The 23,234-nt window shown below is 44.8% G+C and overlaps 1 protein-coding gene across 1 annotated transcript in view; it reads left to right on the top strand.

Moving 5' to 3' along the window:
• RGS9 (regulator of G protein signaling 9) overlaps positions 1-14,804 on the top strand; it is a 69,775-nt gene extending 54,971 nt beyond the window's left edge. The window contains exons 17-19 of the mRNA XM_060271975.2: positions 1,811-1,928; positions 9,186-9,685; positions 12,423-14,804. Coding sequence (XP_060127958.2) covers positions 1,811-1,928; positions 9,186-9,685; positions 12,423-12,579 — 775 coding nt within the window. The 3' untranslated portion in view covers positions 12,580-14,804. The remainder of the gene's footprint in view (positions 1-1,810; positions 1,929-9,185; positions 9,686-12,422) is intronic.
• The last annotated feature ends 8,430 nt before the right edge of the window (positions 14,805-23,234 follow it).

The following is a 23,234-nucleotide window of genomic DNA, read 5'->3' as shown; positions in this document are numbered from 1 at the left end:
GCTCAAAAATGTGTGCGTTTATTGTTGTTGTTATTTATTCAACTTATATATTTTGCCCTTTATCAGAAGATCCCAGGACAGTGTACAATATTAAAAACACATTACAGAACATCAGTGATAATAACATACAGCCAATAACCAAATAGCCATCTTAATAACAGTCCACCCCCTCACACTTTCACTTGGCCATAGATTATATAATAGCCATACGCCTGGGTAAATAGAAATGTTTTTGCCTGGTGCCTAAAGACATGTAGTGATGGCGCCAGGCAAGCCTCTCTGGGCAAAGCAGTCTACAATCGGGAGCCACCACAGAAAAGGCCCGTTCTCTTGTTGCCACCCTTTGAACCTCTCTGGGATGGGGGTCACAGAGAACGGCCTCAGATGACAAGCGCAGGTCAGTTCATACAGGGAGAAGCGATCCTTAAGGTGTTGAGATCCTGAGCCGTGTAAGGCTTTATATATGTCCTGGTTGCCACCCCAAAACAGGACAGCAAGGAAGTGATCGTTATTAAGGCATGAGTAAAGCGGCGGCAGGAAATGAGCTAATACAGTCATGAAGATCTCCCAAGGCAAAGGGTTGGTGGGGATGAGCCCAATCTAGAAGCCAGGGGACAGTGTACTTGGTAACAAGAAATGCAAGGCTGCCCAGGAGCTGAGAAGTTGTCCCAACAAGTTTCCCACACCAAGCCATCAAGTTTTAAGGCAGACCTTCCTTCTCCAGAGGCATGGCCTTGTCCTGGGAGAAAGCATCGGACTCACCTCCCTATTTGAATCCTGCTTGGCCACCCCAGGCTACAGCTCAGAGTCCTCCTGAGACTCTTGACAATGCTCTCTCCTGTCTCAACATTAGAACCAGATGAGTTCAGAGGGAGGCTTCCATCTGTTACAGCCTCCTCCTCCCGTTCTTTCTCGCCTCTCTGCTCATCTTCCCCCAGAGTCTGCCATCCTGGGTCTGAGACCAGCGGTGCCGAAGGAGTAATGACGTCATGTTATTTGATGTAGGAAATCTTGCTCTCCCTTTGATGTGCACACAGCAAACACATTTGCCATTGAAAGTGTGGAGTGTCAATGTAGGTGCAGCAAATTTGGTACAGAAAGGGTGGGGCTACCTCTAACCCTGAGGCAGGGATGGGGACCCTGTGGCACTCCAGTTGTTGTTGTGGACCCCCAACTCCCATCAGCCCAGGCCAGCATGGCCAACATTTAGGGCTGATGGGAGTTGGAGTCCAGCAACATCTGGAAAGCCACATGTTCCTCATCCAGCTCTGGGATGAAAGGCAAGAACCTCTCGCCTTACCAGCATTTGCTGTCTCTGTTTCATATAATCTTAGAGTTGGAAGGGGCCCCCAAGGGTCATCCAGTCCAACCCCCTGCAATGCAGGAATCTCAGCTAAAGCATCCGTGACAGATGGCCATCCAACCTCTGCTTAAAAACCTCCAAGGAAGGGAGAGTCCACAACCTCCCGAGGGAGACCATTTCACTGTCGAACAGCTCTTCGTGTCAGAAAGGTTTAGTTGGAATCTCCTTTCTTGTAACTTGAAGCCATTGGTTTGAGTCTACCCTCTAGAGCAGTTTGATTCAATCCTGTCTGTGTAGGAAAGTAAATGAGTTTATGGGATGTTATCCCAGGGCAATTTGTTTTGTAAACGGGCGCTGATTAATCCATCGGCGCAGAGCTGGGTTTGATGTGGTTTCTCGACGCTCCTGTGTTTTTCTGCCTCCCCAGATGCCCTCAGATACGTCCGCTTTCCACTGCTGTACACAACCACCCTCCCCTTACCGTTTTCTCCTCCGTTTTCTTTTTAGCTCTAATAATCCATTTGCTCGCCGGCAACTCCGCTCCAGCCCCAGCCCAGTCATCTTGAGGCAACTGGAGGAAGAAGCCAAGGCGAAAGAAGCAGCGGCCAACGTGGACATCACCCAGGTTATGAGCAAGCTGGATCGTAGAAGCCAGCTCAAGCAGGAGCCCCCGCCTGCTAAGTAGGGCTCAGATGTTGGTGAAAAGGCCAAGCGGAGGAGTCGCGAGGGTGTTGGCTGAATGTAGAGCTGCATTTCCTGCCTCCTCCCTGCAGGTGGCAGTGGTGCTTCGTCATTATACAAAACATTTCTCTCTGCTCTCCATCCCTCCTTTCCACACAGCATGCTGTTGCCATGGCGCCCAGAGTAGTGTCACTTCAGAAGCCATCACTGGGTGAACGCAGATGGCAGAAGTTGCCATGTGAGCCTCACAGTGACTTTCCCCATATCAAAAGGGATCATGTGTGTGTGTGTGTGTGTGTGTGTGTGTGTGTGTGTGTGTGTGTGTGTTTTAAACAAGCCAAGGAAACAATGTTTTCTATAAACTGCCTGAAACATCCCTCCCAGTTCTAAATATTCGGAAATCTAGATACCATGGCAACTGGCTTCCCTCTTCTCCTGCTGCCTGCAAATGATGGTGGGAAACAGACGGCAAAAGTGTGCTGTGAGGCACAGGGCAGAGCTTATTCTGGTTTCCGGGCGCTGTTGAGGAATCCTAAATAAGGGTGCATACTCCAGGTTGCTTAACACAGCTCAGGCACCCCTTACCTTGCCATGCAAACAGTTCAGACGGTTAAATATCAACAAAGGGTAGATTATTTCCCCCCCCTTCCTTTTCAGGGTATGCTTGGGGATTAGGTATTCTGATCAGTATTTGTGGGTGTTAAGCACGGGACCAAGCAGCCACTGTTGGCCCATACAAATTAACAAGCAGTACATATTGTGGTCTTGTGCATGTGAATTTCTGAAGCAATATGAAGCAGCTGTCTGCTCAAATTCATATTCGTTTGAGCGGAATAGGAGTATCAGTTGGCCGGGGTATAACTTGGTCATAGAGAGAGGGGAAGTCCTTTATGGATTCAGAGCTCTAACAGGGAGGGCCATAGCTCAGGGGCTGGAGCATGTTGAAGGCCCCATGTTCAGTCCCTAATGTCTCTAGGTACGGCTGGAGGTGTCCCCTGGAAAGCCACTGTCCGTCAGGGTAGAAAATACTGAGCTAGGTAGATCAATAGTCTGACTCAATATTGGACAGCTTCCTATGTTCCTTGGGGTTCTGCAGGAAAGACTCCGTCTTCTATTAAAGGGTATGCTAACAAATGGAGAACATCCATTTCCCTCCACCTAGCTCCAAGCCCCATTTGGCTTTATTTGCTGTGAAATTCCCCAAAGATGGGAACCTAATATCTTAGAGGAGTGCACATGGGGGAAGCATGGGGCTACCATACTGTAAAGGAAGAAGACGGGTGAGTCTCGGAAGGAATCTTCCTAATATTCTTGCGGCAGCACTCTACAGTGGTCTTAGGGCCTGTTCTGGCAAGCAGCCGGCCTGCGTTGACTCCAACAGCCAACCCCCTGGAACACAAGGCAAGCAATTTGTATGGAGGGAGGATTACATGACTGACGAGTGGTAGCCATGTTGACTACCTCTGCATTTGCTGAAAGTTTTAAGAACTTGTATGGTATTCTAGGCAAGAGGCTTTTTCTCTGCATAGGCGCCTGCCTTAGCGTGGAAAGCCAGTTGACAGCCATAGGCATCTATCCCAGCTTGCCATGTAGACTGAAAAGAGCACAGGTCAACACCATCAGAGTCGTACTGACTGGAAGTGTTGAAATAAATGTAGCCTCTCGTGTTTCCTTCGTGGGCATGGTCAGGAGGACCTAAATGCTTGCCTTCTCCCACCCCCTCAAAAAATAAATAAATCCCTAATCCAAAAACAATGGCAATATCATTTTTCCCTTAAATGTTCAGTGCTTCGTAAGTCTGGATCAAGAAGTGTTCGAAAAATTCTGGAATCTTTTGGGCATCTGAATGGAATCGGGACTCCCTTCTACTCATCTCTTTCCCCATTAAGTTATTTCAGCTGTATGATTTATATCTCTTTATCACCTGCTCCATCTCTGGGCTTGCTTGCAGTTTTTCTGTCCTCTTTGTCACTGCATCTCATCATTTCCTGCAAAATGCCAGCGAAACTTTGGAAATCACTCTGACAGAACATCATAGTCATAGAATCATAGAATCATAGAATCATAGAGTTGGAAGAGACCACAAGGGCCATCCAGTCCAACCCCCTGCCAAGCAGGAAACACCATCAAAGCATTCCTGACAGATGGCTGTCAAGCCTCTGCTTAAAGACCTCCAAAGAAGGAGACTCCACCACACTCCTTGGCAGCAAATTCCACTCGAAAAGGCTGAGAGAAAATTTACCCCCCCCCCCAAAATGCAACATTAAAAGCAGTTTAGGAGTGATAGCTTTTACCAGCTCAAAGAAGTCTAAAGGTAGTCGATGGGTGTTGCTGTAAATTTAAGCATTTATTTCGTAAGCAGAGTCCCACAAAGCACTCAAGTTTGAAAGTGCGACTATGGAGATTAGCTCGTTAAAGGAAACCCCATCCCTTGTCCTGCCTCTTTGTTTATTGAGGCCAACATGGAAATAACAGAATAGCCTGAAGCAAGAAGGTTTCAAACTGTGTTCCGGGCAACCTAATAATAATAATAATAATAATAATAATAATAATAATAATAATAATTTATTTATACCCCGCCCATCTGACCGGGTCTCCCCCGCCACTCTGGGTGGCTTCCAACCTTGAGGTTCCTTGGGGACTTCTTCAGTGGTAACTTCAGCAGTGGCAGCCAAACTTTCTTAAAACTGCATGCCCGTCATGGTTGACGCCCCCCTGCAATGTATAGTGACAGAAGAGTATTGGATGCATTGTAGGTTCTATTCTCCATTTACATGGGATGACTGCTTAAGATACCACAGAGCTGTAAGTCCAAGGACATAGTGGGTGAGATTCAACTAAGTTGTGTGCATGGAATGATGTCCGCTCACCCAATGGGACTTCTCCCCTCTCCTTCCCCTGTGCCACGTAAATCTGCTCTGGAGGGTTGGTTGCATGAGCAGACCTCTTTCTGTGCACAAATAGCCCATTTAGCACGACACCCAGTATGTCCTAAAAGGTACCCTAGAACCCTTTGTAATGAGTAGGAAAGAGTTCATGTTCACCAGTAGAAAGTTTGAAAACTGCTTAAGATACCACAGAGCTGTAAGCCTGTTGTTGGCCTCTAAGCTCGTGCTGTCTTCCATCTTTCTTTCCTTGTGGCAAATATGTCAGTGCATGTATATGATGTCATTGCTTTTCATTTTCTGTTAAATGCCCACGATGGATTGGGCTTCATGTCTAGTTAAATTAAGAAGTGGTGGGCTTCCAGTGGAATTAAAGAATACTGCTTTATTTTTCTTTCTCACCCAGATTTCTCACATTTCCTTTCTTTGATCTCTTCTGGTCAAATAAAACTAGAAAGCGAAACCATCACTGTGCTTGTCTGTCATGTCTTTTGCCTCTCTTCGTGTTTCTTTCATTTGTTCATACTGTGTTGCCTCTGTCCCATTGGTTTGAATTGGTTTTCCTTTTCTAAAATACTGGTGAATAGTGCATACGTTGATTCCTAATGCTTCAAGAGAGCTTGAACAACCATTGTGTAAGATAATGCCAAATTAGGTAGGCTTCTACTTAATTTGTCAACATTAAGTCTTGCTACATGTCTTAATCCAGGCATCCCCAAACTTCGGCCCTCCAGATGTTCTGGACTACAATTCCCATCATCCCTGACCACTGGTCCTGTTAGCTAGGGATCATGGGAGTTGTAGGCCAAAGCATCTGGAGGGCCGCAGTTTGGGGGTGCCTGTCTTAATCTTAAGATAAAAGATAAAGGGACCCCTGACCATTAGGTCCAGTCGTGACCGACTCTGGGGTTGCACGCTCATCTCGCATTATTGGCCGAGGGAGCCGGCGTATAGCTTCCAGGTCATGTGGCCAGCATGACAAAGCCGCTTCTGGCAAACCAGAGCAGCACATGGAAACGCCGTTTACCTTCCCGCTGTAGCGGTTCCTATTTATCTACTTGCATTTTGACGTGCTTTCGAACTGCTAGGTTGGCAGGAGCTGGGACCAAGCAACGGGAGCTCACCCCGTCACAGGGATTCGAACCGCCGACCTTCTGATCAGCAAGCCCTAGGCTCAGTGGTTTAACCACAGTGCCACCTGGGTCCCTAATCTTAAGATACCATCTTCTAAAACTGCCTTCTACTGGCAGTGTTTGTAGCAATACCAGAGCCTAATAGCCTTCAGAAGCTCCTCATTTACAACCTTATCCTAACTATACATACCCCAATCCTATGCACCTGTCCTTAGACGTACTTCTAAGTGCCGTAAGTGGGCATAGGAATGCAGCTTTCATAAAGGGAAGCTGATTTCAAGCTGGCCACTATTTGCTCCTCTATCCCACAGCCACATGGCAGGAAAAGGTGGTGGTGGGGAAACAACGCAAAATTATTGGGAGCACAGTTGTGCTACTGCAAAGCATGTAGTGGTTCTAGTCAAAAGAGTGAAGTTACACTTGGATCCATTCCCCAAGGGGGGGGGCAGCCTAAAAGGCACCCCACCTCACGTCTGAAGGACAATTGCTGGCAGCAGTTGCAACGTAAGCACAGTATCTGTGCAAGATCACACCATTCTGTCTCTGCTTGATGGACTATTCCTATGTATTCTCCATTATATTTGGTTTAGGATTTTTTGATCACTTCTCTACAGCAGGCACCCCCAAACTGCGGCCCTCCAGATGTTTTGGCCTACAACTCCCATCATCCCTGACCACTGGTCCTGCTAGCTAGGGACCATGGGAGTTGTAGGCCAAAAACATCTGGAGGGCTGCAGTTTGGGGATGCCTGAACTAAACCATTTATTATTACATTATTACACTGCTCTACACCATGTCTAATTCAACAAACAAAGAAATTAGACAGCTACAAAGCAGTCAAGAAAACAACAAACACAAAAATAACCAAACCAAACCATTTTGAAAAGTGGAGCTCAGTTAGAAACCTTGTTGCACAGATTAAGTCTTAACCTGATACTAAAATGAGATCCAAGAAGGCAATTCTTTGATCTTTTGGTAGAGGGAGTTCCAAAGACGAGATGGCAAGACTCAAAAAGGCAATCTCCCCATCCATAGAAGGTTCTCAGAGAAAGATGTTAATGGTCAGGCAGGCTCATGTAGACCGAACTGTTGATCAACACGATAATCAGTTAAACTTTGAAGCCTCCCTTTTTTCACTTTAGAAAAATGACGACACAGAACTAAGCCACATTAGAGTATGCACTTATGAGTTAATTATTTAAAATGCAAGGACATTTAAAACAATGGCTAGTTAAACAAATAGCCATGTTTGAATACTTTATTGTTTTTTAATTATAGGTTGCATCCAACTTAAATCATTGCATGCACAGAACAACTCCCACAAGCACAACCAAACTCTCCGCTCTAGAGGGTGTGGGGGAATGGGACCCAGAACAGACTTAGGGGGAAAGCAGGGGGACGGGAAATTCCTTTGCACTTGCAGGAGAATTCTGTGCATGCAATTATTTAGTTAGACAGAATTATAGGGTTGGCTCCATCACATTTTTATCGGCCCACAAGCCTTTCGTTACATATGGTACATGGCACAAAATTAATGAAATGTGCAATTTTTATAAAGTTAAACAATCCAGGGCAATGCCCTATAAAATATCAAGCCATTTTGCTAGAGGTTATTAGAGTGCCGCTGATGAATTCCTGGATCATCAACCTTGGGTACCTGCCATCAAACATCACTTCCTGCCGGCTTGCACTAACATGACTGGCACCATTTCATTTATTGGTATATATATATCAAGGCCATGTGTAAATTCATATTCCCCATATTTTCTCCCATCTGTCTTCATGTATTCATTCCACCAGCAACATATCTACACCAGCAGCTTTGGCTTTGCCATTCAACTCTGAATGTACTTCACCTGATCACTGAGAAAAGAGAAAAAAATGTTTCTGTTATCCTACTTTTGAAAAAAAATAAAAATAAGACTTGGTAAGAGATGGGAAGGGGAAGTTGAAATTCAAACTGGGATTCCTTCTTGCCAGGACCATGTTTTTTAAGTAGAATACCAGAATTTATTACAGTGTGTCAAAGCTTTAATTAAACATCTTTGCTTGAATTGGATAGGTATTATTTTCTCCCCACCCCTTTTAATGCACTAACTTTTTTCCATGTTTAGTTGCAACTTTTATCGATTATTGGGTGCCATCTTTACTTTGTGCATTGCTTTGCACATAACTGCATTGAAAGGCAACTTTGAAAGGCAGTATTCAGACCATCACTTTTGTCTATCTTCGTGATGTTCCTTTTCACATTTTATGTGATCATGGTGGAATCTAGTGAAAGTTTTAACACTCATTTCCATGTGAATTGTTTGCAACCCTGTCAACTCGGAGAATCACAGGAGAATCACAGGAGCTTTGGACTGACAAAATCTGGAGCGGCATATTGGCAAACTCTTCTTTCCTGCTATTTGACATTTATCATGGCATGCCAGTATATTGATCAAGAAGCCATCGTTCCATAACACAAGATACTGCAATGTAAAGGGAACATTAGAACTTGGGACAGAACTAAAGCAATAAACCCCATATCTAATTGAAGATATGAAATCTTCAGGGGGATAAACTGCTGGATAGAATGGAGGGTGGGGAACAGCAGTAAGAGGATCAATCAAATTATGTGCATCCTTCCTTCAGGTGAAGTAAGATGGTTGGCTGGATTAGCTAATGTTTCAAAGAAAGAAATAAGGTCGGCTGACTTAGTTCTGTCTGGAGATATGATGGGAAAATAAGACTCTGTAGCCATTGGGGTCCAAATTGGGGGGGGGGGGACTTAATGTGACCCAGGGCTGCAACAGTAATAGAGTTTCTTCCCACCATTCACCTCATCATTACATTATCCTTTCACCCTTCATTTATATGCAATTCAGTCTGATGTTGAAGCACCTCTTCTTGTCTAAAGAAAGTTGCAGAATGTAACAGGGATTAATTTTTTAGAGGCATATTCTTACCCAAGTCCTTTCTGAGAACAACTAGCAGCAATGGGGCGGGTCATATTATGTAGTGGTAACCAGTTAAAGGTGAGGTGGGAAACAGATTCTAATCAGGACCAGCTCCATGGTTTTGTGGGCCTTCAGGTAAAGAGGTGGGAGCATGAGAACGGCTGGCGGATACAACATGCCCATGCTTCCTAGGAATTCCATTCTGCTTCCTGTGCCGTAAATGTTCTCCTTTTCTTCCATGCAGTTGTGCCAGTTCACTGCTCCTGTTCCCCATCTGGCCATTTACAGTGGTACCTCTGACTCTCCGTCCACGTCCAATGCTTTTTCTTCCTCCCGCCGTGCGCCTAGCAATCGTCCTCTCCAGTGCCCTGGATGCATTACTCTACCAAACAGCACTAGTGCCTCCTCTGTTAAGGTAGCCCCAGACAGCACCTCTGTCACGGGCAGGAACTGGGATGGGCCCAGCTCTAACTCCACCCCTTCCTTCATGGAAAGCACTGAGATCACCATGGATTCTGAGCTGGAGCCCTGCCGCAGCTCCCAGTACCCTATGAGCTCTAAGACCAAGCTGCTGCCCAAGCCCCAGATGTCCTCATCCCTCGGCAGGTTCCTCAAACTGGGATGCTTGAACTCTCCAATGTTTGCAACGTTCTCACCCAAGTGCCCTGGAGTGATTCATGGGAAAGTGCAACCACTCGATGGTCTGAACCCACAACTGCAACAGAGGTCCAAAAAGGTGTCCAAGTGAGTATCCCTCTGAGTTATTCCACCGTGCTTTGCTTTGAGAGCTGCTATAAGGGGAGATAAGGATTGGGGAGAACTCTGATTTTGTATGCACCTTAATGAGAAAATACCTAATTTGCTGTAGTTATCTAAGCAATACAGTGGTACCTTGGTTTGCATATGTTTTGGATTACAAACACGTCAAACTCGGAAGTGCATGTCCCAGTTTGCAACCTTTTTTTGGATTAAATAAAAAATAAAAAATTGGAGACCCCATTGGCGAAAGCGCGCCTTGGGTTACAACCTGTTTTGGTTTACAAACGGACCTCTGGAATGGATTATGGTTGTAAACCAAGGTACCACTGTAGAATCATAGAGTTGGAAGAGACCACAAGGGCCATCCAGTCCAACCCCCTGCCAAGCAGGAAACACCATCAAAGCATTCTTGACATATGGCTGATAAGCCTCCGCTTAAAGACCTCCAAAGAAGGAGACTCCACCACACTCCTTGGTAGCAAATTCCACTGCCAAACAGCTATTACTGTCAGGAAGTTCTTCCTAATGTTTAGGTGGAATCTTCTTTCTTGAAGTTTGAATCCATTGCTCCGTGTCCGCTTCTCTGGAGCAGCAGAAAACAACCTTTCTCCCTCCTCCATATGACATCCTTTTATATATTTGAACATGGCTTAACCTTAACCTTCTCTTCTCCAGGCTAAACATACCCAGCTCCCTAAGCCGTTCCTCATAAGGCATCATTTCCAGGCCTTTGACCATTTTGGTTGCCCTCTTCTGGACACGTTCCAGCTTGTCAGTATCCTTCTTGAACTGTGGTGCCCAGAACTGGACACAGTACTCCAGGTGAGGTCTGACCAGAGCAGAATACAGTGGTACTATTACTTCCCTAGATCTAGATGCTATACTCCTATTGATGCAGCCCAGAATTGCATTGGCTTTTTTAGCTGCTGCATCACACTGCTGACTCATGTCAAGTCTGTGGTCTACCAAGACTCCTAGGTCCTTTTCACATGTACTGCTCTCAAGCCAGGTGTCTCCCATCCTGTATTTGTGCCTTTCATTTATCCTTGTTAAAATTCATCTTGTTTGCTTTGGCCCAGTTCTCTAATCTGTTAAGGTCATTTTGAAGTGTGATCCTGTCCTCTGGGGTATAGCCACCCCTCCCAATTTGGTGTCATCTGCAAACTTGCTCAGGATGCCCTCAAGCCCATCATCCAAGTCATTGATAAAGATGTTGAATAAGACTGGGCCCAAGACAGAACCCTGTGGCACCCCACTAGTCACTACTCTCCAGGATGAGGAGGAGCCATTGATGAGCACCCTTTGGGTTCGGTCAGTAAGCCAGTTACAAATCCACTGAATGGTAGCATTGTCTAGCCCACATTTTACCAGCTTCTTGTACATGAACGGAAATGTCTCTGAACTGTAGTGGTTCAAGTTCTCCAACTAATGTGTACTAAAATGCATCCATTAGGTGAACATGTGCATAAAAACGCATCTCTTAGTGAAAATAACATGGATAAATACATTACTATGTTAGGGGAAATTGCTTGCAAAAATGTGTATATTAGTCAAATCTGCATGCAAAAATGTGTATACTGTATTAGTAAAATCTGCATGCATCCCCCCCCCAAATATATTTTATTAAATTTCCACAAATCTCACATAAAATCCCAATGCATAATAATTTTTTCTTTCGTTTTATCGACTTCCCATCCCGTTTTCGTTGCTGTTTTCCCGCACCCCTTTGCTGCACCCTATCTTCCCTCTCTTGTATCATAATCATAGTACAATTATTTCTGTTGCTCATGGTTCAAATCCTGCTCGCGAATTCATCATAACATTTCTTTATAAATAGTCTGAAAAAGACTTCTGTTCTTCAGTAAAGCAGTCATTGTTAAGTTCTCTTATTTTAGCTGTTAACTCTTTCCTGATTCAGCATAGTCCATCACCTTGCTTATCCGTTCTTCTTTGGTGGGAACTTCTTCAACTTTCCATTTCTGTGCATAAAGAATCCTAGCTCTTGTAGTTACATACATAAAAAAAACAACCCTTGACCATCATTTATGGAACTACAAAAATATTTTTATTGGGGGGAAATTTGCATTAAAATACCAATAGATTTTCATGAGGATTTTAAAAAAAATTTTAATCAAATATGGCTGCAAAAAATGTGGAGAACTGAATTTAAGATTGGGAAAATGAGAAACTCAAATTAACAGATTCATCCATGCCTAGATGGACATCCCTCCTTGTGTGTCTCTTGGAAGAAGCCACTTCTGGTTTAGCCATAAGTTCTGAACTGTGAGAGCATTTGCATTTTTTAAAAAGAACTTACACCTTAGGAATGAGTAGCCTAGTAATCCAGTTATTAATAATTTATTGTGATTGGGAGCCACTTGGGAGGTTATACTGTAGAACTGAAAGGTGGGATACACATGTTTTAATAAAAATAAATAAATTCACCCACATCTTAATTCCAAAAACATCAGCCAGCCACATCTGTGAGACGGATGCCTCTAGACTCAGAATGCAAAGCTTTGCCTCCAATCATATACCCTCTGGTTGCCCCAGAAGCAATTTGAGGCAACCATAGTAATGGGGAAATGATAGGCAAATGTGCTGGAAGATCCCCTGTTTTGATGCTATCACAATAGCAAAAGTCCAGGCCAAACACCTTGCTGTTGGACTGTCTGTCTGGCAGATGCCCACACTGTGACGAGTTTTTCCTTTTGCATCCCAGCTTCTTCCAGATAAAAATGGAAATACCCCTGGAGAGCAAGGTCCACCCAATAGATTCGGAGGAGGAGGAAGAGGGCAGCCACTGGGCTTGCAAGGATTCTGCAAATGAAGTTATCTGCCCATGGGAGAATCTGATAGAAGATGGAAAAGCTGGATAAAAAGAAGCCTTTGACGCTATTTGGATATTTTTAAATGGCTAATTTTTTTATCCTGCTCCTGAATTGGCAGGTATAATTACCTATAGATTGAGTGATTTAATAATGCTGTTAAAAGGAGTGCAATGGAATAAAGAATGAGAATGAGAATAATCCACATGGATTGCAAAGCAAGAACCCAGATACATATTTATTTCAAAATTCAGAAATTTAATGTTGGCCTCTTTTTTTTTGGCAGTTCAGTGCCATCACTTCCTGGTGTATCTGAAGAAGTGTGCATGCACACAAAAGCTCATACCTATGACAAACTTAGTTGGTCTCTAAGGTGCTACTGGAAGGGTTTTTTTATTTTGGTTTTGGTTTCTTTTATGTAACTCTTAACTACATCAAGTGTATTTAGGAAACTCTCCTGCTTTGTTAGCCTTTCAGAACTATTGCATTTGCATTTATTATGCCTGTGCCCTGCTCTTTCTTTGTGAGGTCAGATTTACGTATATCTCCTACAGATTTCCTAACCAGGTGCTGATTAGGTTGACATCTGCTTGGCTTCAACAATGCTATAGCATCAGGTACTCTTCAGGCCCGATATCTAACTCTGAGTTAGACTCAAATCTTGGAGTGGAAAATATATGTTTGATACAACATCATTTTCAATTTTCAGATAAATATGACATTTTTTCATTGAACTTTAATTGCTCTTCACAAAATCGTTTACAAACATCTGTGAAGAGAAGATTGATATTTCCTTATCAGGAAGTTCTACTGCAATTGATGTAGCTAAACTGACACATTTTTTGTTGTTGTTGTTTCATATCAAATATTATTTGCTAAATCCACATGACTCTTGGTGATGATGAAGGGTGCCTTCTGATAAATGGCTTGTAGCTTCTGATTGAAATTAGACTCAGGTTCTGGACAATCCTATGTCTGGGTAATTATAGAGCTGATGAAATATTGGTAGCAGTGTTCTGCCTTTTTATGTTGCTCCAACCTTGCAACATAGTCCATATTTCAGCGAAGCCAAAGACTTGACACTACTGATTGGAAGTCCGTTGCCTGTTATTACTTTTAATCACTTAGAGAACAGAGAACTTTCAACTGCAATATTATTCATCCTCTTTATCTTGTTGCATTCTCAACAGTTTTGTAAGGTAAGTCACTATCGCTCCTATTTTATACATAAATTACAACTGAAGGGAATGACTTTGTCCGTAGCCACACAGAAAGACACAGGGCTTCCCTATCTTTGTCAAGCTGTCCATATGCTGAACCATTTTGGATCTCATCTGCACCAATTTATCTGCCTGCGATGCCCGCAATAACTTCATGTTTGTGATAATCTTACGGTTGACCAGAGGCCTCATTTCATGCTAACACAGTTAAATCCTAAGACAGGCACCCCCAAACTGCGGCCCTCCAGATATTTTGGCCTACAACTCCCATGATCCCTAGCTAACAGGACTAGTGGTCGGGGAAGATGGAAATTGTAGTCCAAAACATCTGGAGGGCCGAAGTTTGGGGATGCCTGTCCTAAGAACACTTCTGTATACCAGCCATGCATTCGGACTTGTATCAATGGAAAACCGCAATATCAGATCAGTTCTTTACTAGGTCCATTTTCAATCTGTACTCTCCACTTCCATATCCCCATAATCTTCTCTACAATTGGGACCAGTCATGAGATCAGAAACACTAAATGCAAAACACCTCTACAAACAAGTTGGGGATCAGACTGTCAAATCTAGTTTGATTTGGTTCAGACAAGTTTAAAACCCATTCCCTCTTCCCAAGCAACCGTAGGATTTAGTTCTGTATGGAACAAATAGTTTTTTAACTGAGAGTTATCAGCACCTTGCCGAAATAGTCACAGAATATTTGGGATGTAAAACCAGTATAAACTGTATTGCAGATACTTCTATACTCTTCTGAAACATGAGCCCCTTATTTGTTACCAACTTTCTCACTGAGGTTATTTTTTGCTTCTGTTTCCCTGTGTTTGGTTCAGCTGAAATTTGTCGATTGACTGCATCACCATCAAGTGTTCCTCTGTGATATAGTTTTAGCCTTTTATAAACCAACACTGCACAGCTTTTTCAGCTGTCTGCCCTCATTACACACTATAACTGCTTTTCTATATGGGTGATTTCCTGATAATTGAGTATATTTCCTTTATCTGTATCAAGTGTTTTTGCTTCTAATGAGTTATAAATAAAACTAATTTGAATGACTCTGCGGCGGGATATTTATGATCAACATGTTGTGTCTCTCTTATGTTTTACTTGTTTTGATTTCACTTATTGTTTATTATTATTTATCAATTCATATATCACATGCCAAAATGCCTTCTAAGCAGTTTACACGTATAAAATCACTACATGCACAACGATAAATCCATTGGAGCATAAATAAATCCTTAATTAAATGCACCAAATTTGCAGAAGTTGTGGGCTAAATGCATGGTGATCACTTTCCAACAAAAGTGCTGCCTTCATGTCTGAGAATGAAGACTTGAGTGTTTATACACAAACATGCAATGTAAAGGAGCTCTCTTTATTAGGTTTTGTTCCAAGGTGCTGGGGTTATTATTATTCAAAAAACAACATCCTGGAAACCAAATTTCCTTTTAAAAATTCCTGTGGCCGTAACTTCTTGGTAGAGTTCACCGTGTTCTCATTTTCCTCAACTTTGATCATCGTAATAGAGAAAATGTGTGCGCCTTTGTGTGAACGTGAACACATTCTGCTTTTCACCTATTAGCGACTTACATTCTCAGGAATCTGGTGCTCCCCTCTTGCTGCATTGTTAAGTTTATGGTTATGTTTTAGTGTGACTTTTTAAAACATATATATATATATATATATATATATATATATATATATATATATATACACAGTGGAACCTCGGATTACGAACGGCGCGGACCCATCTGCAACGGATTAATCCATTTTCCATTACTTTCAATGAGAAAGTTCGCTTCAGTTTATGAACGCTTCAGTTTATGAACAGCCTTCCGGAACCAATTGTGTTCATAAACCGAGGTACCACTGTATATATTAACCATGTTTGCAGCCTGTCTTCCTCCAAGGAGATCAGGACTGGGTATATTATCTAGATCTCTTGACTGAGGAGATAGTCAGAAACCCAATGTTTAAAGTTGTTTAAGGGCATGGGCAGTCCAAAGCATTTCAGCACCTGAGGCAAAACACCCCATTGCTACCCCCGTGATACGCTGGGGGGAGGGGCGGGAGAGTCCATAAGGGCTTCTTAAGGAGAAGTCTCCTCGTTGGGTGGTGGTTGGTGGACATCCTTTCGGGATCCCTGCCCTCCTGACTGGTGGTGAAGCTTTGCACCGGCTTCTCCCTTCAGGAGAAGGGCAGGCCAGCTCTGTTTAAGGGCTAAGTCACAGAGGCTGAGGGAAGCCATGCCTGGCTTGGAAGGTAATGACAAAATGAAATATTTGGTCCGCTGCTCTTTGGGAGCATGTTTGGCCATCATTGGGCTAAATAAGAGGAAACTGACGCAAGTCCATTGGCTTAAAATGGCTGCCGATATCAATCTGTCCCCAGGCACATTCAGGAACTAGACCTTTCGGGGGTAAGGTCAGCTTGGTTTCTATTGGCGCACGCAGCAAAATGTCTTCCAATTTGTACTCCTCCCACCAGTCCACCCGAGATAAAAGGGGAAGAACCTGAAGAAGAAATTAGGGTAAAAGTTGAAGACTTTAATTTTTAAGAAAAGGAGCTAAATAATTGATGCAGCCCCGGTGCCAAAGGTAATTTCAGCTGTGCTCTCTCTTCCCCCCTCTCATACAAAGACATTTAGCATTGATTGAGATCAAAGTATATTTAAAACCCCTGCTGTTGAACTGAAAGGCAAAACTTTCAGCTGCCTTTCTCCACTCTAATAATATCATCTTTATGTAGTTAATAAACTGCACACTTCAGTCAAACTATATCATTACAGAAGACTTAGGGAGCTAATAATTTAAAAGCAAAGAAGGTGCCTCTGTTCTCTGCTTTGAACTAAACAACATTCTGTTGAATGAGGGGGACATCAAAGCTTAGTCACTATTGCCAGTGTGGATAGAGCGGAGGGTCTCGCAGAGTGTGTACTTCAGTCATCTGAGGTAAAAAAGGGGGGGCAGGTTGAGATTAAAGATACTGGCTTATCAAGCCACGGGCAAAACCAGGTGTTTTCTTTTTCTGCTGCGCAAGCATCAGGTGGTTTGCTTATCAATGAGTTTGCTTGTTAAATGGACGTATATGAATTAGGCTGGGCCTGGTGCTCTCAGCTCCAACCGGCTTTAACAAGATCATTTTGTCCCACCCAGACCTTCAAAAAAAAAAAAGTTTAAAAAAACCAGAGTTACACAGCAGGGGGCAGGAAAGGATGGAGGACACTGAACATCGAGAACTATTTGCCCTTTTCTGAAGACGTCATAGAATTATAGAATTGTAAGGGACCCCAGGGGACCCAGGTGGCGCTGTGGGTTAAACCACAGAGTCTAGGGCTTGCTGATCAGAAGGTTGGCGGTTCGAATCCCTGCAACGGGGTGAGCTCCCGCTGCTTGGTCCTAGCTCCTGCCCACCTAGCAGTTCGAAAGCACATCAAAGTGCAAGTAGATAAATAGGGACCGCTCCGGCGGGAAGGTAAACGGCGTTTCCGTGCGCTGCTCTGGTTCGCCAGAAGCAGCTTTGTCATGCTGGCCACATGACCCGGAAGCTGTCTGCGGACAAACGCCGGCTCCCTTGGCCTATAGAGCGAGATGAGCGCCGCAACCCCAGAGTCAAACACAACTGGACCTGATGGTCAGGGGCCCCTTTACCTTTAAGGGACCCCAAGGGTCATTTAGTTCAGCCCCCTTGCAATGCAGGAATCCCAGCTAAAGCATCCATGACAGATAGCCACCCAACCTCTCCTTGAAAACCTCCAAGGAAAGAGAGTCCACAACCTCCCAGGGGAGATTGTTCCACTGTTGAACAGCTCTTGCTGTCAAGAAGTCTTTCTGTACGTTTAGTCAGAATCTCCTTTTTTCTAACTTGAACCTCCCTTTCTTGAAACCTGTAATGTCAAACCTGGTCAGTCATTCAAGGTTTGGGTGGACTGCTGTAATATGCTCTCTGTGAGGCCGCCCTTGAAGACTGCCCTGACTTTTCAAATGGTCCAGAATATGGCAGCCACAAAGTTGCCTGGAGCTAATAGGATGGGCCATGTTAGGGCAGCCTGGGGCTTCCATTTTGTTTCCAGGTTGAATTCAAAGTGCAAAGTCTGATGGTTAAAGTCTTAAATGGCCTAGGGACAGAGTCATCTCCTCCCATACAAATCTTCTCAGGGATCCCTCCACTGATGGGAACTTTCAATTTCTCACACCCAGAATATGGAATGATCATTCTACAGAGGTGGCTTCCACATTGCTGGCCTTTAAATGGAAACTGCTGTATCCTGAGTCCAGACGTTTGCCCATCTAGCCTGGAATTGGCAGTGGCTCCCTATCTCCAGCCCTGTGACCTGAAATTCTTTCAACTGGAGTTGTCAGGGATTGAATCTGAAATCTTTTGCCTACAGAGCAGATGTTCTACCACTGAGCTCCAAGACCTTCCTTTGCACGTGAAAGGCTAGCCATGTGGATCAACACAGCTGTGCGTGGATAATTTCCAAGCCAACCTCTAGTCTAGGTGTGTCTCTGGCATGAAGGCGTTCTACAAGGTAACATTGATTCACATGGCTAGCTTTTCACATACATGAGAATAGCTGGGCATCGACCATCACTTATAAAGCTGGCCTCATTCACTTGCAGGCCCCTTTTCTGGCTCTTCAGTTTCAGGTCAGGCTTGTGCAATGCACCTGATCCAGCAACTATAGTGACATTGGAAAGGAAACAGTATGCGGTGGAGACAAGAACAGGGAAGTCGTGGTTGTCTGAGGCATCCTGACAAAGTATTTATAGACATGGAATTAGGGCCGCCTTTCAGCTGGTCCCTGTTAGTTGTGCCTTTAAGTGCCTCTTGATCTTCAGCAATTAGCATAAGGATAACATTTTAATTCCGTCTTATGAAGAGCTTCATCTTCTAATTCCTGCAGAACAAGCTCCTGTTAAAGGCCTAGCTGCAGAGGCTGCTCAAAGAGCTGGCAAGGCCGTCTTGAGCAGATCGCGCGCCCAGGTGCTGAGGGGCGGAGATTGCTCCGCCGCCCGCCCCGCCCTCGCAGGGCGCAATTGGTTTCCGCGTGGCTTCGCCGCGCGGCGCCCTCCTTGCCAGGCCGGCGCCCAGCTTGCCAGCCCCCCACCGTGGTGCACTGCGCCACCGGGGGTCTATGTAGAGCAGGCCCTGAACCTAACACACAGAGCTCCCCCATCAAATTCTGGGGTGTCCACTAGGGCAGTGGTCCTCAACCTTGGGCCTCCAGATGTTTTGAGACTACAACTCCCATCATCCCTGACCACTGGTCCTGCTAGCTAGGGATCATGGGAGTTGTAGGCCAAAAACATCTGGAGGCCCAAGGTTGAGGACCAGTGCACTAGGGGACAGGTGGTGATATGACCTACAACAGGGGTCAGAAAACTTTTCCAGCAGGGGGGCGGACCACTGTCTTTCAGAACTTGTGGGGGGCGGGCAGACACTATTTTTGGGGGGGGGGGAATGAACGAATTCCTATGCCCCACAAATAACCCAGAGATGCATTTTTAATAAAAGCACACATTCTACTCATGTAAAAACACGCTGATTCTCGGACTGTCCATGGGCTGGATTGAGCAACCTATTGGGCTCGATCCGGCCCCCGGGCCTTGGTTTGCCTACCCATGACCTACAACTATTTTGGGGGTAATTGTGAATAGTCTCTTAGGTTTGATAAAGGCCACAGGTCCCCAGGACCACTATAACTGTAGCACAGACACCTTCCCTCCTCCTCTTTCATTTGCACCACAAGCTCTCACCGCTCCTCTGTGGTTCTGATCTCGTCGCTCATTGAATAAAATGATTTTTTTAAAAAAAGTGGAAAATAATGGCTTATTTCAAAGCAACAATCCCTTCTCAAGGACTATTTAAATTTACACATCTTTTCAGAGGCTTTATTATCACGAGAGGCTGAATAGATTTGGATCTAATGCTCCTGATTCCCCCAGCACCCCCCCTCTCTCTCTCACACACACACACACACAGAGAGAGAGAGAGAGAGAGAGAGAGAGAGAGAGAGAGAGAGAGAGAGAGAGAGAGAGAAAGTCTTCTCCTTGATTTCTGCATCAGGAACCTGAGGTGTAATGAAACAGAGCTGGTGAGAAATTTCTTGGGGATTATTGTTTTACTGGTTCCTGAAAATACAGTACAGTACTTGGTGAAATCTATTACAGTCGTACCTCGGGTTACGACCACCTCGGTTTGCGAACAGTTCGGGTTACGAACTGCGCAAACCCGGAAGTGTTTTCGCCGCGCGCGCGCATAAACCGCGCGCGCGCAATCGCGCGATTTGCGCATGCGCAAAGCGCGAAAATCGCGCGATTTGCGCATGCGCAAAATGGCGGCGCCCATCGCGCTCGGTTTGCGAACTATTCGGGTTACGAACTGCGATCCGGAACGGATCGCGTTCGTAACCCGAGGTATTACTGTACTTTGGGGAGGAAGCTAATAAGAAACAGGGTTGCTAAAGGAGAGGAGTTTCCTTTGCTAGAAATGGAGCCAGGTGCACCTGCATTTTTTGCACGGCGTGTGTGTGTGGATATATTTTGTTGTGTGACCTTCTCTTCTGAAATGTGTTTGGGGTGATGAGAGAGAGAGAGAGAGAGAGAGAGTTTTGCACATTACACTGAAGTGAGGAGGGAAGAAGCAGGAGTCACTGGTGCGCCCTCTTTTCTCACATCCAGTGTCATCCCTTATTATTTATCACATTTATATCCCAACTTCCAAGGAGCTCAAGGTAGCATACATGGCTCCCTTTCTCCCCATTCCATCCTCACAACAACCTTGCGAAGTAGGTTAGGCTGAGAGAATGAGACTGCCCCAAGTGAGCTTCATGGCTGAGCAGGGATTTGAACCCTTGTCTCCCAGATCCCAGGAGACTCTACCATTACCTCACACTGGCTCTCTATGAAGTAGTTAGGCACCTGAGTAGACATGGTCAACTAAAAAGTAGGGTAGAAAGGCGGGGGGAATAAATCAATGTGCCTGACCAGAAGGTTTGGATCCCAGTTTGGAGAGCCTACTTGGCATAGCAAATGCCCCATAATAGAAAAAGGGGGCCCTCTAGGATCAAAGGTTCCATGCATCCAAATACCAGCTGGCAAGGAAATAACAGCAGGAGAGGACTGTGGCTCTCATGCACTACTTGTGGTCTTCTCAAGGCAGAGTACTCAACCTGAAGCATACTTAACCCGAAGTATGAGTGTAATTGGTTCTGGAAGTCCGTACTTAACCGGAAGCGTACTTAACCGGAAGCGAACTGAAGCGAATTTTCCCATTGAAAGTAATGGAAATTGGATTAATCCGTTCCAGACGGGTCCATGGAGTACTTAAACTGAAGCGTACTTAACCTGAAGCGAACTTTCCCATTGAAAGTAATGGAAAGTGGATTAATCTGTTCCAGACGGGTCCGCGGAGTACTCAACCTGAAGCGTACTTAACCCAAGGTATGAGTGTAATTGGTTCCGGAAGTCCGTACTTAACCTGAAGCGTACTTAACCTGAAATGAACTTTCCCATTGAAAGTAATGGAAAGTGGATTAATCCGTTCCAGACAGGTCCGCAGAGTACTTAAACTGAAAATACTCAAACCGAGGTGTACTTAAACCGAGGTATGACTGTATTTGCGTCGGACAATTGTTGGAAGGTTTGGATATCAGTAGACCACAACTCCTACTGGTATCACCCTTGACTATTTGCCATTCTGGCTAGGACTGATGGGGAGTGGGAGTCCAGCAACACATCTGGAGGGCCACGGGTTCCTTATTTCTGCACTGCAGGAATAACCTTAGACCTGACCAGGAGGGTGCCGTGGTGGTTGTTTATGTGAAAGTTACTGGGGTGATGGGACAAAACACCAAGAAGAGTGAACAAAATTAGCCAATAGAAATGTTCAATGGGTGTGTATGTGAATGATGATTTAGGTCCACTTTTTCTGAAACATGCTAGGACATCCATGGGAGAATGATTAGCCAGAGTGGGCTACCCCCATCACTTTTCTATAGTGTGACTCCAGAGGAAGGATACAACCAGGGTTGTTGTTGTTTCCCACCCACCTCCCCGAGCTGAAACTCAGTTCTGGCACCTCTCAGGTGGGCGCCATTGCATTATAAGAGAACAAGGGAGGCGTACATGGTGATTTCCGGCACCTCTTTTTCTAGAAAAATAACACTGGATACAATGCCAGCTCTCCAGATGACTTCAGAAGGGGAACAGGGTGGGTGGGAGTTGTTACATCAGAACTGGATTTCCCTGCCCCAGTGCGTGTGAGGGTGGAAGCGATAGTGTGTGTCTGTACCTGAAATTGTTTGCAGCACACGCTTCTTTCCCCCAGTGGACTGAGAAGAATGAGCAGGCCCCAGTGGAACTAATCAAGAAGTTTCAGTGACTGAGGGGATCAAATGCAGCAAATCTCCTCCTTCTTCGGGCTGCATTTAGTTTTCTAACCCATTCCCTGGCTTCTTCGCTCCCCACCACCCACAAAAAAAGGGAAGCATTCTGGCCTGCTCCTCAGCATCTGATATTACAATATTCCAGCTCTTTCCTCTGAGCCGTTTTCAAGTGTTCAAGTTAAAAAGAAAATGTTTAATTTGAGGCCAAATTCTGCCGCCTCCTCCTTTTATATTTTCCTTTTCTCTCTCCTCCCTCCCACCACCTCCTGCTCACAACACACACACACACACACACACACACACAGAGAGAGAGAGAGAGAGAGAGAGAGAGAGAGAGAGAGAGAGAGAGAGAGAGAGAGAGTCTGGAAGGAAAACAAAGTGATTCAAATCAGGACCTAAGGAACTCTGTGTATATTTTCCGCTGGGACTTCATCCCCTACTGGGTTGGGGTTGAGCTGATTGAAGTGAAATGTAATCCCCTCATCATTTGCCATCATGCCATTTCTATGGAAGAAGTAGAAGAAGAAAAAGCCTGCATCTGAATTTCAAACGCACTGCAGAGTTATTCAGGCAGGGGGAATTATTTGGTAAGCTTTGGTTGAGGGGAAGGGATAAATAACTGGCGGAGGACCAACAGGGCTTTCAAGGATTTGTCGCCATGCTAAAAATGCAAGGCGTATTGTGATTCCTTTACTCTTTGTGTGGCTTGACAAGCGCCCACCATAATACGGGCTGGGCTCTGATCTGTATTACTTGGGATGTCTAGGTAGAAAAGGAAGAGAGCAGAAGGAATGTGCAGTGCAATGGCCAAAGTGTTGAGCCTGGGAACAGGAAATGTGCAACTCAGTCCTAAGCATGCTTATCCAAACTCCTGCAAACATTTTCTTGGGGGGGAAAACCCACGACACTCTGTGGGGCTTATTTCCAAATCACTGTACAGGATTAGGTCAGTAGATTTGGTTCTCGCATTTACCGGTGCAGTGGAATTGTTGCATACCCTCCAATATTTCTCCAATGAAAATAGGGATCTCCTCCTCCTCCTCCTCCTCCTCCTCCTCCTCCTCCTCCTCCTCCTTCTTACCCCACCCATCTGA

This window comes from Zootoca vivipara, chromosome 2 (assembly GCF_965207765.1).
Source record: "Zootoca vivipara chromosome 2, rZooViv2.hap1.1, whole genome shotgun sequence".
Taxonomy (NCBI): domain Eukaryota; kingdom Metazoa; phylum Chordata; class Lepidosauria; order Squamata; family Lacertidae; genus Zootoca; species Zootoca vivipara.
Note: the sequence above shows the minus strand (reverse complement) of the source record. Positions and strands in the feature narration are given on the sequence as shown.